At 32.7% G+C, this 21,584-nt stretch overlaps 1 protein-coding gene and 1 non-coding gene across 2 annotated transcripts; one reads left to right on the top strand and one right to left on the bottom strand.

Moving 5' to 3' along the window:
* Nucleotides 1-4,574: 4,574 nt before the first annotated feature.
* Nucleotides 4,575-4,681, bottom strand: LOC121217604 (small nucleolar RNA R71). Its single transcript, XR_005913753.1, has one exon. It is a non-coding gene; the product is annotated as a small nucleolar RNA R71 (small nucleolar RNA).
* A 14,135-nt stretch (nt 4,682-18,816) lies between these two features.
* On the top strand, nt 18,817-20,169 carry LOC107952582 (pathogen-related protein). Its single transcript, XM_041091029.1, has 4 exons — nt 18,817-19,180; nt 19,269-19,401; nt 19,499-19,800; nt 19,862-20,169. Exons 1-4 carry the CDS (start codon nt 19,049-19,051, stop codon nt 20,003-20,005), a joined length of 711 nt encoding a protein of 236 aa, XP_040946963.1. The 5' UTR covers nt 18,817-19,048; the 3' UTR covers nt 20,006-20,169.
* Nucleotides 20,170-21,584: the final 1,415 nt, after the last annotated feature.

Raw genomic sequence — 21,584 nt, 5'->3', positions numbered from 1 at the left:
AAAAAAAAATTCTTGATGTAATGTTTAAAATTTATCACCTATTTACAAGAGAGAAGACATTTGTTTGGCGACTAACTGATGCAAAAAATGACATTCTGTATAGCGTCCAAGACTACAACAATATCAAACACTTGCCTATGTCCACGGTACTATGCTTTCTTGCCCGACAAAGCTTATGATATAATGTTTCTAGTACTATTGAGCCCCAACTGTACGAACGAGCAGCTATCAAATCAAATAACAGAGGCAAGTACATCAAGTGGACATTGTTGTTATTTGCATCTAGCATGAGTACACCCCTTATCAAATGCATTATATATGCTTGAGCAGTGCACATCATCTCTCGCTCAGTGGCAGTACTCGGTAAAGTTTCGAAATTTCCCTTCAACCATGAAATTCTCAAACTTGTAAATTTATCTCCACTATCACCGAACGAGTGTCCTAGTAAGTAATAGTAAAGCATCGCCAGTTCAGACACTGTATTTACACCTGTAATTGCACTGTTGTCGATTAGGAGCCCGAGTTACAATGAAACATCTTCCAGAGTGATGATGCACTCCCCACACAATAAATGAAATGTGTGGGTGTAACATCCCTAACCCAAATCTGTCTCAAGAATAGGGTTACAGAGCATTACCGGGGTTTACGGATCAATCAGACAACAATTTCAAATGTTTCATTACATATCAATATTCATAATAAAACCAATCAAAATTATTTATGTAGTCCCTTAAACGAGCCCTCAAGGCTCAAAATACACATTTGAAACAAGTAAGGACTAAATCGGTAACTCAGAGAATTTTTCAGAAATATTTAAAATTTTTAACACTGTAGGGGTCACATGGTCAAGTCACACGCACGCCCGTGTGCTAGGCCATGTGAGCATACTGACTTGCATTTTTAAGAAGGTACTTGGGACACACGACCGTGTGTCATACACGACTAGACACACACTCGTGTCTCTACCCGTGCGAACGAAAATAGGCCATTTTCTAAGTCACATTTCTCACCCAAATTGACACCAACCTAGCCTCAACAAATTGCACATTAATAAGCCATAACAAGGCATTCAAATCAAGCTAAAAATCATGTCTCAAACATGCACTATCACCAGATAAAACCAATATGCCCTTAGGCACCTCAAATGACAACTTAAAAACATGTCAACCAAGTATCCAAATTTACCTAATTAATTTATGATAAACCGTAATTTATGCATATTTCTATCCCATGCTTAGCACACTTTATGGATGATTTTTCCTTAGATTTGGTGAATTCGATGCTCCTAATGCCTTAATTTCATGTTTTATACTTAGGTGAGCATAGGAGAGTGAAAGGAATGAGAAACGGGCCAAAAACAGAGAGAATGAGCCAACATACAAAATCAACATGGCCTGGACCTCCTCACATGGGCATACCACACGGTCGTGTCAATTTAGCAGAATCGAAGCACGACTCACACGGGTGGACCACACGCCTGTGCCTATTTAACAGGCTTGACCACTGATAAACCATAATTTATACATATTTTTACCCTATGTTTAATGCATTTTATGGATGATTTCTCATTAGAATTGGTGAAATCGATGCTCCTAATGCTTTAATTTCATGTTTTATACTTAGGAGAATATAGGAGAGCGAAAGGAACAAGAAACGGGCAAAAATGGAGAAAATGGGCCAAAGTACGAATTCAACACGGCCTGGACTTCCTCACACGGGCAGACCACATGGCCGTGTCAATTTGGCAAGCTCGAACACGACCTTAAGTAATCAAACACGGGCGTGTGCCACGGGCGTGTCCCTGGCGAGCCCAAGTTGAGTCCAATTCGAAAAAGGCCACTTTTGAGGGCTTTTAGGCATTCCAAAGCCTATAAATACACCCTAGAGGAGGAAGAAAAAGGAAGACGAAGAATAGGGGGTAAGGAATTACTCCAAAGAAGCCGATTGATCCAGCTCAAAAGCCGGATTCATCATCAAGACTGAAGATCTCTCCTCAATTTCCCTTTAGGAGTTTTGGGTTTTCTTTATGTTTTGTATTCTTATTTCTTCTGAGATGTTTTCTTATTTAGTTATGAACTAAAACCCCTAAATAGCTAAGGGGAATGAAACCTAAGACGAATCTTGTTATTATTTTCTGAATCGTATGATAAATATTTAACTTGTTCTTAATTATGTGTTCTTAATTCTTGTTTTGATATCCCAGGATACTGATTCAAGACATGCTCTTATTCAGAGGAGGAATAGACCCTATCTAAGAGTACTTTTGTCATAATTAAGCGGAGTTGATTGCGTGCCTAGAAATAGGGTGACAAGATTTTGCCAGATTAGGGTGAAACCTAATAAGGGGATCCATAGATCGAGTTAATGCAACCATAGAATGTTAATTAGAGAAAAGTCTTAGTTATTCAATCTAGGGATTAGACGTTATTAGTCTTGAGTAGGGATAATAACATAACTTATGGATCTCTATGGAACAAGTTGAATGAATAAATCATCCGATTCGGAGCCAGAATAACAAGTAAAGTCTAGATGGATTTTTCCTTAGGTATTGTCTTAAGTCAATCGATTTTCCCCAAAAGCAATTCCCTAATTCTTTACTTTGTGAGTTCTTAGTTTAGATAATTAGTTAATTAAACAAAATCTCTTTATTATTAGGCTAGATAATAAAAGGACAGTTATTACTAGTACTTTTAGTTCCTTTGGGTTCGAAAATCCGATCCTGCTAAAACTATACTATTGTTCGGTAGGTACATTTGCCTACATTGCGATAGTAGTTAGTTCAAGAATGAGTAATTATAAATATTTAAACCTATCATGAAATCACGCAATCAACCATGGCCTTAAGCAATTGCACACGGGCGTGTCCCTGTCGAGTCCAAATTGAGTCTAATTCGGAAAAGGCCAATTTTGAGGGTTCTTAGGCATTCTAAAGCCTATAAATACACCCTAAGGAACTACTCAAGGAAAGCTGATTGATCCATCTCAGAAGCCAGATTCATCATCAAGACTGAAGATCTCCCATCAATTTCTCTTCAGGAGTTTTGGGTTGTTCTTTATGTTTTGTATTCATTATTCTTCTGAGATGTTTACCTTTTTATTTATGAACTAAAACCCCTAAATACCTAAGGGGAATGAAACCTAAGACAGATCTTGTTATTATTATCTGAATTGTAGGATAAATATTTGACTTGTTCTTAATTATGTGTTCTTTATTCTTGTTTTGATATTCCAGGATATTAATTCAAGTTAAGCTCTTATTCAGAGAAGGAATAGACCTTGTCTAAGAGTACATTTGTCATAATTAAGCGGAGTTGATTGCGCGCCTAGAGATTGGGTAACAAGATTTTGCCGGATTAGGGTGAAACCTAATAAGGGGATCCATAGATCGAGTTAATGCAACCCTAGGGAGTTAATTAGAAAGAGATTTCAATTATTCAACCTAGGGTTAGACGTTGTTAGTCTCAAGAGAGATAATAATATAACTTAGGGATTTTTAGGGATCAAGTCAAATGAATAAATCCTGATTCAGAGTCAAATAACAAGTGAAATCTAGGTGGATTTCTCCTTAGGTATTGTCTTAATTCAATCATTTTTCCAAAAGTAATTCCCCAATTCTATTTTTCTGTGAATTCTTAGTTTAGTTAATTAGTTAGTTAAAACAAACCCCATTATTCTTAGGCTAGATAATAAAAAAGAAGTAAATACTAGTACTTGTAGTTCCTTTGGGTTCGACAATCCAATCTTGCTGAACTATACTACTGTTCGATAGGTACACTTGTCTTAATCGTGATAATAAGTTAGTCTTAAGAACGTTTCATTTATAAATCTTTAAAACCTGTTACGAATATCACGCATCAAGTTTTTGGTGCCGTTGCCGGGGAATTAAGATATTAGGAACACTCGATTTTTATTACTTTAGCCATTTTACTTTTATTGCAATTTAAATTTTTATTTTTTTTCTAACTCGTCATTTATTTTCTTCTGACAGGTTTTTCTAGTTTATGACTAGAAGAAACCCGTCAAGACCATTACTTTTTGACAGTGAGATCGATTACACAGTTCACAGAAACCAACATGAAATAAAGTGAAGCCTAAAATACACAGAGGACGAGCAAGAGGACAATACTTCAACCACAATCCAGGAGATGGCTGAAAACCAAGAAAATTCACTACCTCCTATGATTGCTGTTAATCAGAATCCTGCTCCGCGCACTATGTATGATTATGCTAAGCCTTCTTTAACAGGAACTGAATCGAGCATAGTTAGACCTGCTGTAGCTGTAAATATTTTTGAACTGAAACCCAACACAATTCAAATGATACAATAATTTGTTCAGTTTGATGGTTTGCAGGATGAAGATCCCAACGCTCATTTGGAAAATTTCCTATAATTTTGCGATACCTTTAAAATAAATGGCATTTCTGATGACTCTATTCACCTTCGGTTGTTTCCCTTTTCATTAAGGAATAAGGCGAAACAATAGTTGAACTTGTTACCACGAGGGTCAATCACTACTTGGGAATAAATGACCGAAAAGTTCTTATTAAAAAATTTTCCGCCGGCTAAAATGGCTAAATTACGTAATGATATCTCTTATTTTGTGTAGATGGATTTAGAAACACTCTACGATGCATGTGAGAGATATATGGACCTTTTGCGAAGATGCCCTCACCATAGGTTACCACTCTGGCTACAGGTTCAAACTTTTCACAATGGCTTGAATCCTTCGATTCCACAAATGGTTGACGCAGCTGCTAGCAGAACCATTAATAATAAAACACCTAAAAATGCCTATGAATTTATAGAAGAGATGTCACTGAATAACTATCAGTGGTAAGTCATGAGGATAAAGCCAATGAAAACAACTGGTGTTTACAACGTCGATTCGGTCACCATGCTCTCTAATCAGGTAGAACTCTTGAATAAGAAAATTGATGGTTTCCTTAGTTCTTCACAGGTTTACCCAGTAATGCAGTGTGAAGCAAATAGAGGTGGATCGAGCAATTCAGAATACCCACTTTATGGCCACAACATGGAGAACGAGTAGTTAAATTACATAGGTAATAATTCTCGATCTCAAAACAATCCTTATAGCAATACTTACAATGCAGGTTGGAGGAATCACCCAAATTTTTCATAGGGAGGCCAAGGCTTTCAACAACCACCATACCAGCAGGAGAAAAAGTCGAAACTTGAGGAGATACCAACCAAATTCATCTCGGTGTTAGAGACTCGTTTTTAGAATAACGAGACAGCACTCAAAAATCAACAAGCATCGATCCAAGGGTTCAAAACTCAAATTGGACAGCTGGCTAAGATGATTTCAAAAAGAGCACCAGGAAATCTACCTAGTAACACTGAACCCAATCCAAAAGCACATGTGAAAGCAGTTACACTGAGGAGTGGGAAAGTGTTAGCTGAATCGGAAAAGAAGCCACAATAAGAAGCTGACAGAAGCAAAGAAGAGGAGGTAAAATCTGAAAGCAATTGCAACCCAATGCCGAAGGAATACAAACCACTAATTCCATACCTAGAAAAGCTGAAGAAAGACCGCATGGATGCACAATTTGGTAAATTCCTTGAACTTTTTAAACAACTACATATTAACTTACCTTTTGTTGAAGCTATATCGCAGATGCCTACATACGCAAAATTTTTAAAAGAGCTCCTAAAAAACAAAAGGAAGTTTGAAGACTTATCTACAGTGGAACTTAACGAGGAATGCTCGGTTATACTCTAAAACAAACTACCAACCAAACTAAAAGATCCAGGAAGTTTTACTATACCCTGCTTAATTGGTAGTTTTAACGTTGATAAGGCACTAGTTGATTTAGGTGCTAGCATTAATTTGATGCCATATAAAATGTTTAAACAACTTGGTCTTGGGGAACCTAAACCCACTAGGATGAGTATTCAACTAGCTGATAGATCTATTAAATATCCTAGGGGTATTATAGAGGACATACTTGTAAAAATAGATAAATTTATATTCCCTGTTGACTTCGTTGTGCTTGATATGGATGAAGATGTTGAAGTGTCTTTAATCTTAGGGCGTCAATTTTTAGCCACTGCTAGGGCTGTTATTGATGTGGGTGATGGTAAAATGGCACTTAGAGTAGGTGACAAAGAAATCGTTTTTAAAATTTATGATGCTATGAGATTTTCTAGGGAACAGGATGACTCATGCTATTTTATTAACTCTATTGATCATGCTGCTCAAGATTCTTTTCAAGAAATCATACATAAGGACACGTTGGAACTATGCCATGCCCAAGGAGTGGAGATAGATGACGATGATTCTGAGACAGGTAAAATAAAAGCTAAACTGAACTTCAATGAAACTTCCCAAAGACAAGCAGAATATGAGGACATTAAAGGGAACGATGATTTTAAGCAAAAACCTCTATTGAAGAACCTCCCAAACTGGAACTCAAACAATTACCAAATCACTTGGAATACGTATTCCTTGGAAATAATTCTACATTACTAGTTATTATTGAGTCTAATTTGCAACCCAAGGAGAAAGAGGAATTAATCCAAGTATTAAAAGAACATAAAAAGGCCATAACTTGGAAAATTTCTGACATTAAAGGGATCAACCCTTCTTTTTGCACCCACAAAATTTTAATGAAAGATGAATAAACCATGTGTGCAAGCTCAAAGACGACTAAACCCTAGCATGAAGGAAGTAGTTAAAGCTGAGGTAATTAAACTTCTAGATGCTGGAATTATTTATCCTATTTCTGACAGTTCTTGGTAAGTCCAGTGCAGGTTGTTCCTAACAAAGGAGGCATGACTGTGGTAGCCAATGAGAAGAATGAACTAATTCCAACTAGGACAGTCACAGGTTGGAGAGTTTGCATTGACTATAGGAAGCTAAATGATGCCACGAGAAAAGATCACTTCCCCTTGCCATTCATTGATCAAATGTTGGAAAAACTACCAGGGCACATGTACTACTGCTTCTTAGACGGGCTATCTGGCTATTTCCAAATCCTAATAGCCCTTGAAGATCAGGAAAAAATGACATTTACATGTCCATATGGTACATTTGCTTATCGAAGAATGCCTTTTGGATTATGTAATGCTCTTGCTACGTTCTAGCGCTGCATGATGGTTATCTTTGATGAACTCATAGAAGATATCATGGAGGTATTTATGGATGATTTCTCGATATTCGGTAACTCTTTCCATCTTTTCCTTAAAAATTTAAAACGAGTTCTAATAAGATGTGAGGAAACTAACCTTGTACTTAATTGGGAAAAATGTCATTTTATGGTTCAAGAAAGTATTGTGTTAGGACATAAAATTTCTAGTAAAGGGATTGAGGTTGATAAATCTAAAGTCGAAATCATTAAAAAATTACATCCTAGTTCGGTTAAGGCTATTAGAAGTTTTTTAGGACATGCTGGGTTTTATAGAAGATTTATCAAATATTTTTCTAAAATAGCTAAGCCTTTGACCAAATTACTAGAAAAGGATATGCTCTTTAATTTTGATCAGGAATGTTTAGAATCATTTAATACTCTAAAGGATAAATTGATTAATGCTCTAATTATAATAGCACCTGATTGGAATTTACCTTTTGAACTAATGTTTGATGTGAGTGACTTTGTAGTAGGTACAGTCTTGGGACAGCAAAGGGACAAGCACTTTCAACCTATTTATTATGCTAGCAAAACTTTGACAGCCGCATAGGAAAACTACACCACCACGAAGAAAGAATTGTTAGCTGTAGTTTTTGCATTCGATAAATTTAGGCCATATCTAATATTGTCTAAATTTGTCGTTTATACTGACCATTCTGCCTTTCGCTACCTGTTAACTAAGACTGATGCAAAACCTCGACTCATTCGATAGATTTTGTTATTGCAGGAATTCGACTTGGAAATTCAAGATAAGAAAGGAGCAGAAAATCTCACAGCTAATCATTTATCCAGGCTTGAAAATTCAAGTACTAAAGAGCTAAATGAAGTGGAAATAAATGATTCGTTCCCTGAAGAATAATTTTTTGCTATTTCTGACTCGAAGGTACCTTGTTTTGCAGACATCGCGAATTTTTTAGTCGCTAACGTTATCCCAAAAGGGTTGACACATCAGCAAAAGAAACAATTCTTTACTGATGTGAAAAACTACTTTTGGGAAGATCCTTTTCTTTTCCGTATATGTGCAGATCAAGTCATTCAGCGATGCAGGTATATTATTTCTTGTGACAAATGCCAAAGGATAGGTAATATCTCTAACCGTGACGAAATGCCTTAGACATATATGCTTTCATGTGAAATATTTGATGTTTGGGGTATCGACTTTATGGGTTCATTCCCTAGTTCATTTAGGAATAAATACATCTTAGTAGTTGTCGATTATATGTCTAAATAGGTTGAAGACCAAGCTCTGCCTACAAATGATGCTAGAGTAGTGGTATGTTTCCTTAAAAAAATTTTCTCTCTATTTGGAACACCTAGATTAATCATCAGCGATAGGGGGACTCATTTTTGTAACACCCAATTTGAAAAGACCCTCAAGAAATATAGGGTTTACCACCAAACAACTACCCCTTACCATTCTCAAACTAGTGGCCAAGTCGAAGTGGCAAATCGAGAACTGAAACGTATCTTAGAAAAGATGGTAGGATTAAATAGGAAAGATTGGGCAATGAAAGTAGATGACGCATTATGGACTTATAGAACTGCTTTTAAGACCCTCATAGAGACATCACCATACAAACTCGTTTATGGAAAAAGTTATCATCTACCATTTGAGTTAGAACACAAAGCATTCCGGGCTATAAAATTTTTAAACTTTGATCCCAAACTTGCAAGTGAAAACTCGTTTAAGACCCCCATAGAGACATCACCATACAGACTCGTTTATGGAAAAAGTTATCATCTACCATTTGAGTTAGAACACAAAGCATTCTGGGCTATAAAATTTTTAAACTTTGATCCCAAACTTGCAAGTGAAAACAGATTAATACAGTTAAACGAGTTAGACGAATGACAAACCTATGCATATGAAAATTCAAGACTATATAAGGAAGGAACGAAATGACGCCATGATGCTCGGTTAAGAAAAAATAATCTATTTAAAGTTGGAGATCTTGTACTATTATATAACTCGAGACTCAAATTATTTCTTGGGAAGCTTAAATCACGATGGTCAAGTCCGTTCGTAGTCAAAACAGTTTTCCTATACGGCACCGTAGAAATAAGTCACCCATCGCAAGGTACTTTCAAAGTAAAAGGACATCGCCTCAAACCTTACAACGGTGAGAAATTTAAAGATGACAAGGAGGAGCTACGGCTCCACGAATCTTCTTAAGTGTACTCACACGGTAAAGTCTAGCTTAGACTTTAAATAAGTGCTTTTCGGGAGGGCAACCCGAGCACTAACAATATTACTTTCTTTAAATTTTGGCTTTTAAAATCTAACATACTAACCAAATCATTGAACATAGGCTTTTCAGAACCACACGGCCAGACACACGGGTGTGCCGTAGGCCGTGCACATACCATGGGATGCAACACAGCCGTGCGATACGGCCGTGTGAAAACTGGGCAAAAATTCCTTCCCCAACACGGGATGCGATAAGTCACCACGGCCGTAAGAAATGGCCGTGGGTGAAACTGCCAAAATAACACAGGCATGTGACACGCCCGTGTTTTGAAACCGTGGGTAAACCTGTCAATTTAACACGGGTGTGGGAGAAGCGAACGAAGATCGACACAGCCGTACAACATGGCCGTGTACACCAATACGCCTAATTTCAAAAATTATGAAACACATGGGCTGAGCTTAGAGCACACGGGCGTGCCCTACGGCCGTGTGCCCCAATTTCTCTATAAACACCTATTATTTATTTTATTTTCTTTTTATCTCTATGTTTTGAAATTATTATTTTTATTTCCTTTTAATACTATTTCATCTTGAGTTTTTACAATTTTTACTCTTCGGCTATTTCATTACGAGTAATTATGCTTCAGTGGTACCTCTTAAAGAGTTCTTGATTTTAACACAGTTAGAAAGAGTATCTTCCTCCATTCTCACACCGATTATCCTCCAAAACTCCAGTTCAAGGAATTCATTCATCATTCAGGAAGTTTCACTTCTCTCCCTATCCTATGATTATGAATCTATCCTTTTCATTATATCTATCATTGTACATTGTGGGCAATGTACATCTTAAGTTTGGGGGGGTCTTTTATATCAGAAAAATCCCTGAATTTTGTTTTATTCTCATACGATCTTCTCATATCATTATTAGAATGAATTTCAATTAGTCCATAATGTTTATTAATATATTTGGAATTAAAACATAGGCATTTATGCATTGATTGTTTAAACTTTAATATATTAGGGAATCAAACATGATAAGTTGATTTTTGAAGAATTAAAAACTTTTAGGTTGTTTCCCCAAGTTTAGGTATTACCTTGAGTTGAAATTCACAAGTTTAAACATCAAAAAGCCATAATTTTTGTGAGATCTTGAGCCTTTAGAGCATCTATTATTTCTTTCATACTCGCTTTCATTATGAATGCGTCAGTATTGAATTGTTATTCTAGAACTTGCTTGATTATGCATGTCAAGATCACACCATTTGATTTGATATATTAAGATGATAAAGGCACTTAGGATTAACCCACTCATGCCATGAAAAACCTACCTTCACAATTAACCCTTAGTGAATCCCCTTGAGCCTAACAACTCATTCTTGATTTATCCTTAATATTAACCCATAACTCATTATTGTTGAAATCCCCTAAATTAATTTGATCCCTATTTTTGTCAAGATTTGAATTGAAATAGTTGCTCAGCTATGTCTGATTCTTAATAGTTAGTTTATGTTATTTGAGTTGTTATTAAAAAAAATGTATACATATTAGTAGTAATCTTTTGTTTTTGAGCTTAAGTATTTAAATTCCATATTCTGAGAAGAAGCTATTTTGTACTCAAGTGATGATTAAATCTTTTTCTAGTTAAATAATTTTTCAATTCAATCTCGATTCTAACATTTTCTTTCAGCTTGTGACCACACCCCCGAACCAAGCCTCGTTACAACCCTCTAAGGACCTTTTGATTGATGTATCATCTCAATTTATAGTGGGGGAGATTTGATTTTCATGCAAGCCTATGGTAATAACTTTTCATATTGACTGATGAGTGCTAATTTCATTGTCCTTAAACACTTCGAGTGATTTGAGTGAATCCTTAGTGAGGATGTTAAACTCAGTAAGATTTTGAATCGAGGGTAACCATCTAGATAAGGGGAGATGCCTAAGTTTTTCATGATTAAATACCCAACTTGGAATGTTTGAAGCACTAATATTCTTTCAGTTGAATTTTCAATGTATGATTACCTATGGATTAGTTTGAGATATTATCGATAGAAATTATAAGTTGAGAAGAATTTATTTTGATTATGAGTTGAGGATTTTGCTTGAGGACAAGCAAATGCTTAAGTGTGGGGGTATTTGATAAACCGTAATTTATACATATTTCTATACCATGCTTAGCACACTTTATGGATGATTTTTCCTTAGATTTGGTGAATTCGATGCTCCTAATGCCTTAATTTCATGTTTTATACTTAGGTGAGCATAGGAGATTGAAAGGAACGAGAAACGGGCCAAAAATAGAGAAAATAGACCAACGTACGAAATCAACATGGCTTGGACCTCCTCATACGGGTATACCGAATGGCCGTGTCAATTTGGCAGAATCGAAGCATGACTCACACGGGTGGACCACACGCCTGTGCCTATTTAACAGGCTTGACCACGGCCTTAAGCAATCGCACACAGGTGTGTCCCTGTCGAGCCCAAATTGAGTCCAATTTGGAAAAGGCCAATTTTGAGGGTTCTTAGGCATTCTAAAGCCTATAAATACACCCGAGAGGAGGAGGAAAGATGACACACAGAGGAGGAAGAAAGGAACTGCTCAAAGAAAGCCGATTGATCCATCTCAGAAGCCAGATTCATCATCAAGACTGAAGATCTCCCATCAATTTCCCTTCAGGAGTTTTGGGTTTTTCTTTATGTTTTGTATTCATTATTCTTCTGAGATGTTTACCTTTTTAGTTATGAACTAAAACCCCTAAATACCTCAGGGGAATGAAACCTAAGACAGATCTTGTTATTATTATCTGAATCGTAGGATAAATATTTGACTTGTTCTTAATTATGTGTTCTTAATTCTTGTTTTGATATTCCAGGATCTTGATTCAAGTTAAGCTCTTATTCAGAGAAGGAATAGACCTTGTCTAAGAGTACATTTGTCATAATTAAGCGGAGTTGATTGCGCGCCTAGAGATAGGGTGACAAGATTTTGCCAGATTAGGGTGAAACCTAATAAGGGGATCCATAGATCGAGTTAATGCAACCCTAGGAAGTTAATTAGAAAGATATTTCAATTATTCAACCTAGGGTTAGACGTTGTTAGTCTCGAGAGAGATAATAATATAACTTAGGGATTTCTACGGATCAAGTCAAATGAATAAATCGTCCGATTCAAAGTCAAATAACAAGTGAAGTCTAGGTGGATTTTTCTTTAGGTATTGTCTTAAATCAATCATTTTTCCAAAAGTAATTCCCCAATTCTATTTTTCTGTGAATTCTTAGTTTAGTTAATTAGTTAGTTAAAACAAACCCCATTATTCTTAGGCTAGATAATAAAAAGGAAGTAAATACTAGTACTCGTAGTTCCTTTGGGTTCAACAATCCGGTCTTGCTAAACTATACTACTATTCGATAGGTACACTTGCCTTAATTGTGATAATAAGTTAGTCTTAAGAACGTTTTATAAATCTTTAAAACCTGTTACGAATATTACGCATCAATTTACCTAACCAAGTTACCAAAGTTCACTACAATTCAAATACATACAAACATATATCACTTATACTAACATTACAATTATACTTTAATTTCAATCCAATATGTAAGTTAATTATATAATAAAAATATTAATTATAATATTTACATAAGCTAAACTTTGAATAAGATCGTACGAAAGCCTATACATGCCATATAAACTGTATTTAATGTTTAAAAAACTACCGAGATAAGCTGGATAGTGTGACTTGAATGCTGATTTGATCGTCCAACTTTCTGAAAATCTACAAAGACATTAAACAATACAAATAAGCTTAATAAAGCTTAGTAAGTTCAACAGGTTAAATAAAAAATCTTATCGAACCTACTATAACAAGTCAAATAAATAAAATCATTCATGTCAATTCCTTGTCATTTACAACTTCAATTGATAAATACATCCGTATTTAAATCAATATAAAAATAAATAATATGTCTTTCAAATTCATTTAATAAATCACTTTACGAAATTTTTCTATTTGAGGAATGACTTACGAATAAGAGTACATCGTCAACAGAAGCTCGTAAGAGATGATCCATTTGAATATGCCAACAGAAGCTCGAAGTTGAACAGAAGCTCGTAAGAGCTTAACAGAAGCTCGTAAGAGCTAATCTACCCAATTACGCCAAACAGAAAGTAAAACAGGAAAGTTCGCAACAAATACTGAACCTCAGTTTACTTGGGTAAAATGCTGATATCTTCTTCCAATACCATCGTACACTAAATTATGAATGTACTCAAATCCCGCGTTCAATTCAAACCAAATATCCAATTCAATATTACAATTCAAGCAATAATTCATTTCTAACAATAGAATAAATGCATAATACCATTAATTAACTTATACAAAATATCAAATTTTAACCGTACGAATTTACTTGGATTGAATTGTAGTAATTGTAGAAGTTTAAGGGCTATTCTACTATTTTTTCTTTTTCACGAGCATCTACAGGATCTTGATATGAAGCAAAAATATAAAGAGCCAGCTTAAACTCTTTCTCTTATGGCTGTTTAGGCCGAATTTGAAGAAGAAATGCCTAGAAAACCTTTAAATTCAATTTGTTTTATTTTAATTTCATTAAAATTACCATTTTGCCATTGAATCATTTTATTTTATTATTTTCTCTTTATATGCCGCCTCATCTTTTAATTTAGGTTTATTTATTACTTAAGTTCTTCCTCTTTTATTAATTAAGCCATTTAATAACTTAAATAGTAAATTAAGTTCTTTTTAATTAATTAACTATCAAAACGTTAAAATTTTTTAACGAAACTTTAATACTACCTTAATGACACTCCGTAAATATTTATACGGCCGAGGTGTCGATACCTCGCTTTCTAAAACCACTTGACCTAATAAACTATTATAAAACACAAATTACCAATTCAAAGACCTTTTAAAAATCATAATATTTATGAGCTTACTCGCTGGATTTGGTAGCCTCGAAACCACTATTTTCGACACCACTAAAAAATCAGGCTGTTACAGTAGGTCTTCGGGTGCCACCGCTTGACCAAAGCTAATATCAAGTAGCACCTCAAATCGAGCATGCAGATCAATGTCGTTGATTCGAATTTGGATGCCTCCAAGTATGGCATAAGACGCTCATCCAACCGATAACCTGGACTATTGGCACGGGCCCTCAATACGTGATACTGACCTTGACCATATTAAATTATCGCATTAATTAATATATCCCAATTAAATAAAAAATGACGTGTAACTTTAGAAGAGGACTCATGAATGACAAATAACAATTTTATTATCAACACATTAATCATATTTGTTGTGTGATTTTTTTCTCTAATAAAAGAACCCATTTGGATATCTGCAGTTTCAAAAAAAAAAATCATCACCTGACCAAATAAGCAATATACAAATAACGAAATTACCTTTTAACATAAAAAATTAAAGTTTAAACATTTTCACTCATTAACAAAACACATAAATATAATATAAAAGCATGAAAATCACAATAAAAAAATATCACAATAATATATACAAAAGCATGCAAATCACAATGATATCACTTTTAAACTTTTTTTAATTCCTACACATACCAAAAAATACTAAATTGTTTTATTCACGCAAAAAAATAACATTACCATTACAAAAATAAAATTATTATTTTATTATATATACAAAAAAATTCAACATGCAATCTCTAAATCATTCAAATAACATTAGACCCATAAATTTTCAACATAAAAATAAAAATCTAATGTTAAAAATCTCAAATAAATTATAATTACATAAAAAGCCTTGAAAATTAGATAAGAATTTTTAATATTAACCAAGTAAAAAACAAACAAATATATAATAATGAAAAATTAAAATTAGAAACAATCACATATTTTTTTTGTACCATTTCACTATATAATAATTTTCTTTATACTAGTTAAGTAAATAACAAACAAGTAAATAATATTAAAAAAAACACAACAATTTCCTTTCTTTCCTAACACAAAATCTACAAAACCAAACTACCAAATTCTTTTTTTTTTTCCAAAGGGGACCATATGATGGGAGCTTATATATATGCTTTAAGGGAAAATGAACATGGGGAAATGGACAACTGTTTCGAGGGTGAGAAGTAGAAACACCCCGTGATCGTGCATTCATATTCGCTGCAAGCGATTAGATTGCTAGCAGTGGTGCCGCTTGACAACGGCTCTCCTCTCCTAGGTGCCGTATGACAAAAGCCCTCCTCCCTTAGGTGCTGCCTGACAAAAGCTCTCCTCCCCTTAAAATTATTTTTTTCAGCCCGTATATGGCTTGTATTGTGCTTGAATATTTTTCAACCTGTATACTGGTGCCACCATATGCGTACCCTCCGCCATTAAAATATATTTTTTTAATTCAAATATGGCCTAATGATGAGAGGTTGTTGGTGGGGAAAAAATGGGTGGTGACGTCATCCCTTCAAGTACCACCCTTCAATACTGTTCATTTCACCCCATTTTGATAAATAATTTATAAGAATACCATTTTGATATTTAACTAATTTTTTAGTATTATCAAAATAAAAAAGCCTCATAAAACTGTATTAAGTTACCAAAGTTCAAGTGCAGTAAAATTTAGGCTCAAATTTATTAAATGTTATTTTATACACTAGACAATAAAAATAACATTGATTTTTTAATAGACCCATAAAATTGTAGTCTTAAGTTACCATGTCTAATTAAAAATTTATATTTTCTTAAACCCATAAAATATAATGATAAGGGTCGTCATTTTTTATAAACAGATAAAATTGTACAGCGAAATAATTTATGTTTTATTTATTTATTTTGAAATCTAACATGGTTGTACTAAAATTTACTTAAATCTAACATGGTTGTAGTAAACTTTAGTGAGTTATTGTTAAATTTTTACGAAATAAAAAATTATGGTGGAAAATTTAGTCTCAAATGTGTTACAAAAACGAAAAAAAAAAGTTTGTATAACTTAAAGTTATTGCAATGTAGTATTTATAAGAAGAAATATTTGGATATAGAAAAAGAAAAGAAAAAGAAAGAGATGAAATTTATAAGATTAAAATTATAATTAACAACAACGCTGACATTATTGATGACATGTTTAATCAAGACTAATTTAATAAAATAGAAGCATTCTAACACTGCTTATAAAATTCTCAAATGCGTCACCCTTTGCAGTTGCCGATGATGATCTACCGGTGCATAAATATATACATGCTACCTCATATGCCATATTATTCATCATTACATCCCACAACATATCACTCATTGATATCAAACACTCATCTTCGCTTTTTCTCTCTATTATTGTCATTTCACACTTTGATATAATGGATAGTTTTAAATAATACACCTGATGATTAATTATATAAAAATAAAAAAAATTAGAAAGAGGAAAAATATAATATAAAATTACCGCAAGAACTGTAGTGTAATCCCAATATTTAATTAATTTTATTTAAAAAATAAAATTCAAAAAATTTAAAAATATCATGAAATTAAAATAAATAATTTTAAAAATAATTAATGATAACTATCTACAACAATTTGACTTTGTTTGCTTGGAAGTGCATTTAATGCTAATACAATTTACTTTTTTTTTTGTAATTTTTTTGCTTTACTTTTATTCTTTTATGCATAGCACCTAAATCAGGAATTTGAGACCATAAATTCAATATTGAAACAAAAAAAATTCCACCTAAAAACATGTCACAAACCATTTTTATATTTATTTTTTAAACAATTGTTTGGTTACATATAAAGAAATGTCACTCCCAAAATTTTACAAATGATCCATTATTTTCTAAACATTTTTTTACTTTTTAATAAATGATTTTAAGGTGCTAAACATAAAAATTTCTAAATCAAAATTTGTTAATCTATATTTACTTAATTTAAAATTATTACTTAAACTATGTTCCCAAATAAATATTGGACCTTTTTTCATAAAAAAAAGTCGGTGTTTTAAAGGTTGTAAAAAACGTTTAAAACTGTTAAAAATAAAAAATTATTTAAATAAAAATAATTACCAAATATTTTTTTTTCTAAAACTTGTAATAGTTTTTATTTTTATTCTTTTTAGAAAATGTTGTTTCTTGTGTTTTTAAAAAATAGAAATTAAATGAAAAAAATTAAAAGAGCGTCGTAAATATAATTTATGTATGCACCTTATTATATTATATATATAATTTGAATTTTTATAGTTTTAAAATTATATATATATATTAAAATTTATATAAAATAGTTTTAAAATATCATGTTTTCATGTTTTTAATTGGTGTTGTATAAAAGAAGTGAACCATTTTACAGGGTAAGTGTATAAGTAATTTAAAAATAGAAAAAGTATTGTATCAAATTGTTATTACACGTCATTCATATCCCTTCTCAATAGGAGAATGATAGATTAGATTTTTCCTCCTGTTTTTAACTTTTTTCTCATAAAAATTTAAATCTAACTAAAAATGTTAAAAATTAATGAGGAAAAAAATTAATTTGTCATTCTTCTATTGAAAAGTGATAGAGATGACGTGAAATTACAATTTCATACAATCTCACCTTTCTTAAAGGTATATAAGAATTAAATTAGAGAAAAAATTTTAAATTTAGAGATTAAATATTATTTTTATTCTAAATAATGGACAGTTATGTCGATTACTTGTCATTATATATTGAATCTATTATTCGGTAAATTAAAATATGTTTTAATCAATTCACCGACCACGGAAGCATCAATTTCTCCAAATTCAGTTGCCTATGATAGCAGCCATGAGCTAACCATTTCTTTTCTAAATCACTCCCTAATATAATAATAACATTAATATATTGTTTATATCGTCGGTGGGGAGTGCAGGAGTTGGCGACATCTTTTAAAATACCAAAATTTTCATTTTTTTTATAAATTATAAAATTTTAAATTAATAATAATTAAATTACACTTTAATCTTTAAAAATGATAAAATTTAATTTAATTTTGTAAAAATTATAAAAACATAATCTATTAAAATAATAAAATTATATTATTATTATAAAAATATATAATTTAGTTTTAACCCTTAAAAAATTTTCTGACTTTACCCTATATATCATTCCACATTATTTCACTTTTTAGACCATTAATTAATCCAAAGTAATGTATAAGATGCTCTGAACAATTTATGAATTACTCACATTTCAATTTTAAAAGTGTATGTATTATGATCGGATAGTTTCTACTCTTTTTGAAATTTTTTTTTGAAGTGTTATTTACTAAGAAATCGGCCAAACTTCCACCTATGGTAGATATTTTTTTCGTTGTCGAGGGAAGGAAGTGTTTGTATTGCTAGCTGAAATCCCAATAATAATTGGTACGGTACCACTTGGAACTATCTACGTTGAAAGTTCAAACACTTCAAACCTTTTTTTTGGGGAAAAATGGGAAGTTACCTCAACAACAAAAAGGCGCATTCTGAATCAAATACAACAACTGATAACGTATTCTGACCAATAACATTGATCAATACGTTTGAAGACGACTAATCAACTAGACACAAGATTATTATCATATTGTGAATTGCACATGGATTGAACGGCGGCTTGATGCTTTTTAGTTACTAATTAACTATAAACCAATCATTGAGAAGATTTATTGTAAATGCAAGTTAGGTGACTTGTCCACCTTTATATTCTCCCCCCCCCCTCCCTTCCCCACCAAGCAAGCAATGTCAGGCATGGAAGGAGACAAATATCGTTCTTATTTGCATGGAGAAGGTGAGCTCAACACCAATTGGAGATATGGAGGACCTCCAAATTATGATATTGTGAACAAGCTCTTCGAAGACGAAAGAACTAAGGTTTTCCCTCTCTCTCTATACTTTGCTTGTTTTATCCTATATTCATGTTGGAGTAAATTTTAATGAACTTTCAATCTGTTAATGGAAGGTATGGCCTCCTGGATCATTGGAAGAGAAAGTTCAGAACCTTGTAAAATCATGGGAAATGGAGATTTTCCACAAGGCATCCCTCGAAGATTTCAAAACAATTGACGTAAACAAATACACATTTAGCTTAAATGGTATTAAAAAGGAAAAAAAAAAAGAGAAACCAGAAGCTGAAACATTGATTTTCACAATTGCTGTTGTGAATTAAAAACATTAATGATGGTTTTTCAGGTCGGAAAGGTTTGACGATGATGGAAATAAAGAAGCTGGGAGGAGGATACAACCCACAATTACAAACGTCCCTTCCTCAAGAGCTGAGATGTTACGATCCTGAAAAAGAAACAGATGAATCATCTCATAAGGCATTCGTAACAGCGTTTCCAAGAGGCTTTGCCTTTGAGGTTCTTAAGGTTTATACCGGACCTCCTGAGATTGTCCTCAAGTTTAGACACTGGGGTTACAATGAAGGTCCTTTTAAAGGTCACGCACCTACTGGAGATTTGGTGGAGTTTTACGGAGTAGCCATCTACCAGGTAATTTAATTACATCGATAAAAGATAACACGACGATTTGCTTATATGTTTTGTGAAATAGGTGGATGAAGATATGAAAATTGGGAGAGTGGAGTTCTTCTATGAGCGGGGAGAATTGCTTGGTGGTCTCCTGAAAGGTGCTGCCATTGAGAGCTCTGCTATGGAGGCAGCTTCAAGTTGTCCAATTCTGAGGAACACGGGCTAGAATTATTCCCAAATTTCGTTTTATGTAAAATAAATACTAGTTGGGGTTACCTCTTTGTCGCTTAAAATGAATCGCCACTTGCTGATTCCTACTTCTTCCTTGTCCAAATTTGTATGTTGTTAAATAAGGAAGTTCCCTAGACATGGAACAAAAGCTTTCTATTATCATCTTTTCTTTTAAGGTTTCGTATGCTGAAAGGTTGTTACACAAGTTAATGCAACATGCAATGGGACAAAGATTAATGCTAGGGTTATTCAGTCTAGTATGGTTCCCATGCTTCAGCTTCGCTTACATTATTTGTTTGTATTAAATTAGGAAGTAAAAATTTAAAAGTTAAAATATTATCTAAGTTTTTATATATTTCATACATTTGAAATTTAATTTTTTATTTTATTTTTTAGAAATGTAATTCCTTTACTTTTAAAAATTAAAAATTTAAGTTTAGTTGTTATCATTGTTGAAATTCTTCAGTTAAATTCAATGGCTTGAAATTTGAAATTTAAAAAAAAAAAAATCAATTAGTAGTGTTGTAATAAAAAAATTATATTTAAAATACTTATGTAAAATTTTTTTTCTTAAAAACACACATTCAAGCTCATTACGATAAAATAAATTTTTGTTGGAACAGTGTTGTTAAAAATTTAGCATTATAATTGAAGTAGTTAATAATATTAACTATCTAGACTAATTAATGACATTATAGAAGTAGAACTAAATCATGTAAAAAAATTAAGTATATAGGTTTAATCCAGTTTTTAGTATGGTATAGGAACCGAAATTGAAATTTAATCATTGTCTTATAATGGAAAAAAGAAGAAGACGTATTCGAATTATATATAACTATGTAATATTTTAATCGAAAATTTAATTAAATTAGCTAATTATAAAAATATAAGATAAAATTAAATTTCAAATTTAAATATAATAAAAGAATTGAAATTAAAACATTTTTGTAAAATGGAAAAGACGTTTGAAATAGGAGGAAGGTCCACATATATATAACTATTATAAATTGCTTCTAATTAAATTTGTTGATTTAATTAATTATAACTTAATAAAAATAAAACAGTAGACTATTTTATGTACCCTTCCCATCATATTATCTATGGTCTCTTTTCAATTATTTAATAACATTTCAATAATTTTTTTCATACTATTGACACATAATTTTGATAATTTTTTTACCCTGAATTTTGAACCTAGAACCTCGAATTCCAAGCCTCGGATCCAAAATCTTGAACCCTAATTCTAAACCTTAAACTCTAAACTCAAATCTTAACCCATAAACCTAAAATTCTAAACCTCAAACATCAAACCTCAAACCCAAGTTGAATGTTTGGGGTTCAAGATTCACAATTCAGAGTTGAGCAACGTTGAGGTTTGAGATTCGAGATTCGAGATTCGAGACTCAAGGTTCGACGTTTAAGGTTCGGGATTTGAGTTCAATGTTTAGGGTTCAAGTTTGAGGTTCAAGTTAAAGGTTTGGAGTTCAAGATTCAAATTCGAGTTCTGGGTTCCATTTCACATTCAGAGTTCAAAGTTCAAGAATCGAGATTCAAGATTTAGAATTCAAAGTTCG

The sequence above is a fragment of the Gossypium hirsutum genome, chromosome A02 (assembly GCF_007990345.1).
Source record: "Gossypium hirsutum isolate 1008001.06 chromosome A02, Gossypium_hirsutum_v2.1, whole genome shotgun sequence".
Classification (NCBI taxonomy): domain Eukaryota; kingdom Viridiplantae; phylum Streptophyta; class Magnoliopsida; order Malvales; family Malvaceae; genus Gossypium; species Gossypium hirsutum.
This window is presented reverse-complemented; position numbering and strand designations above follow the sequence as displayed.

Bases quoted from the DNA above. Each gene is read 5' to 3' on its own strand.
- LOC107952582 (XM_041091029.1), top strand. From the start codon at position 19,049: ATGTCAGGCATGGAAGGAGACAAATATCGTTCTTATTTGCATGGAGAA. The intron at 19,181-19,268 runs GTTTTCCCTCTC...TGTTAATGGAAG, and splicing joins TCGAAGACGAAAGAACTAAG to GTATGGCCTCCTGGATCATT. The intron at 19,402-19,498 runs GTATTAAAAAGG...ATGGTTTTTCAG, and splicing joins ATACACATTTAGCTTAAATG to GTCGGAAAGGTTTGACGATG.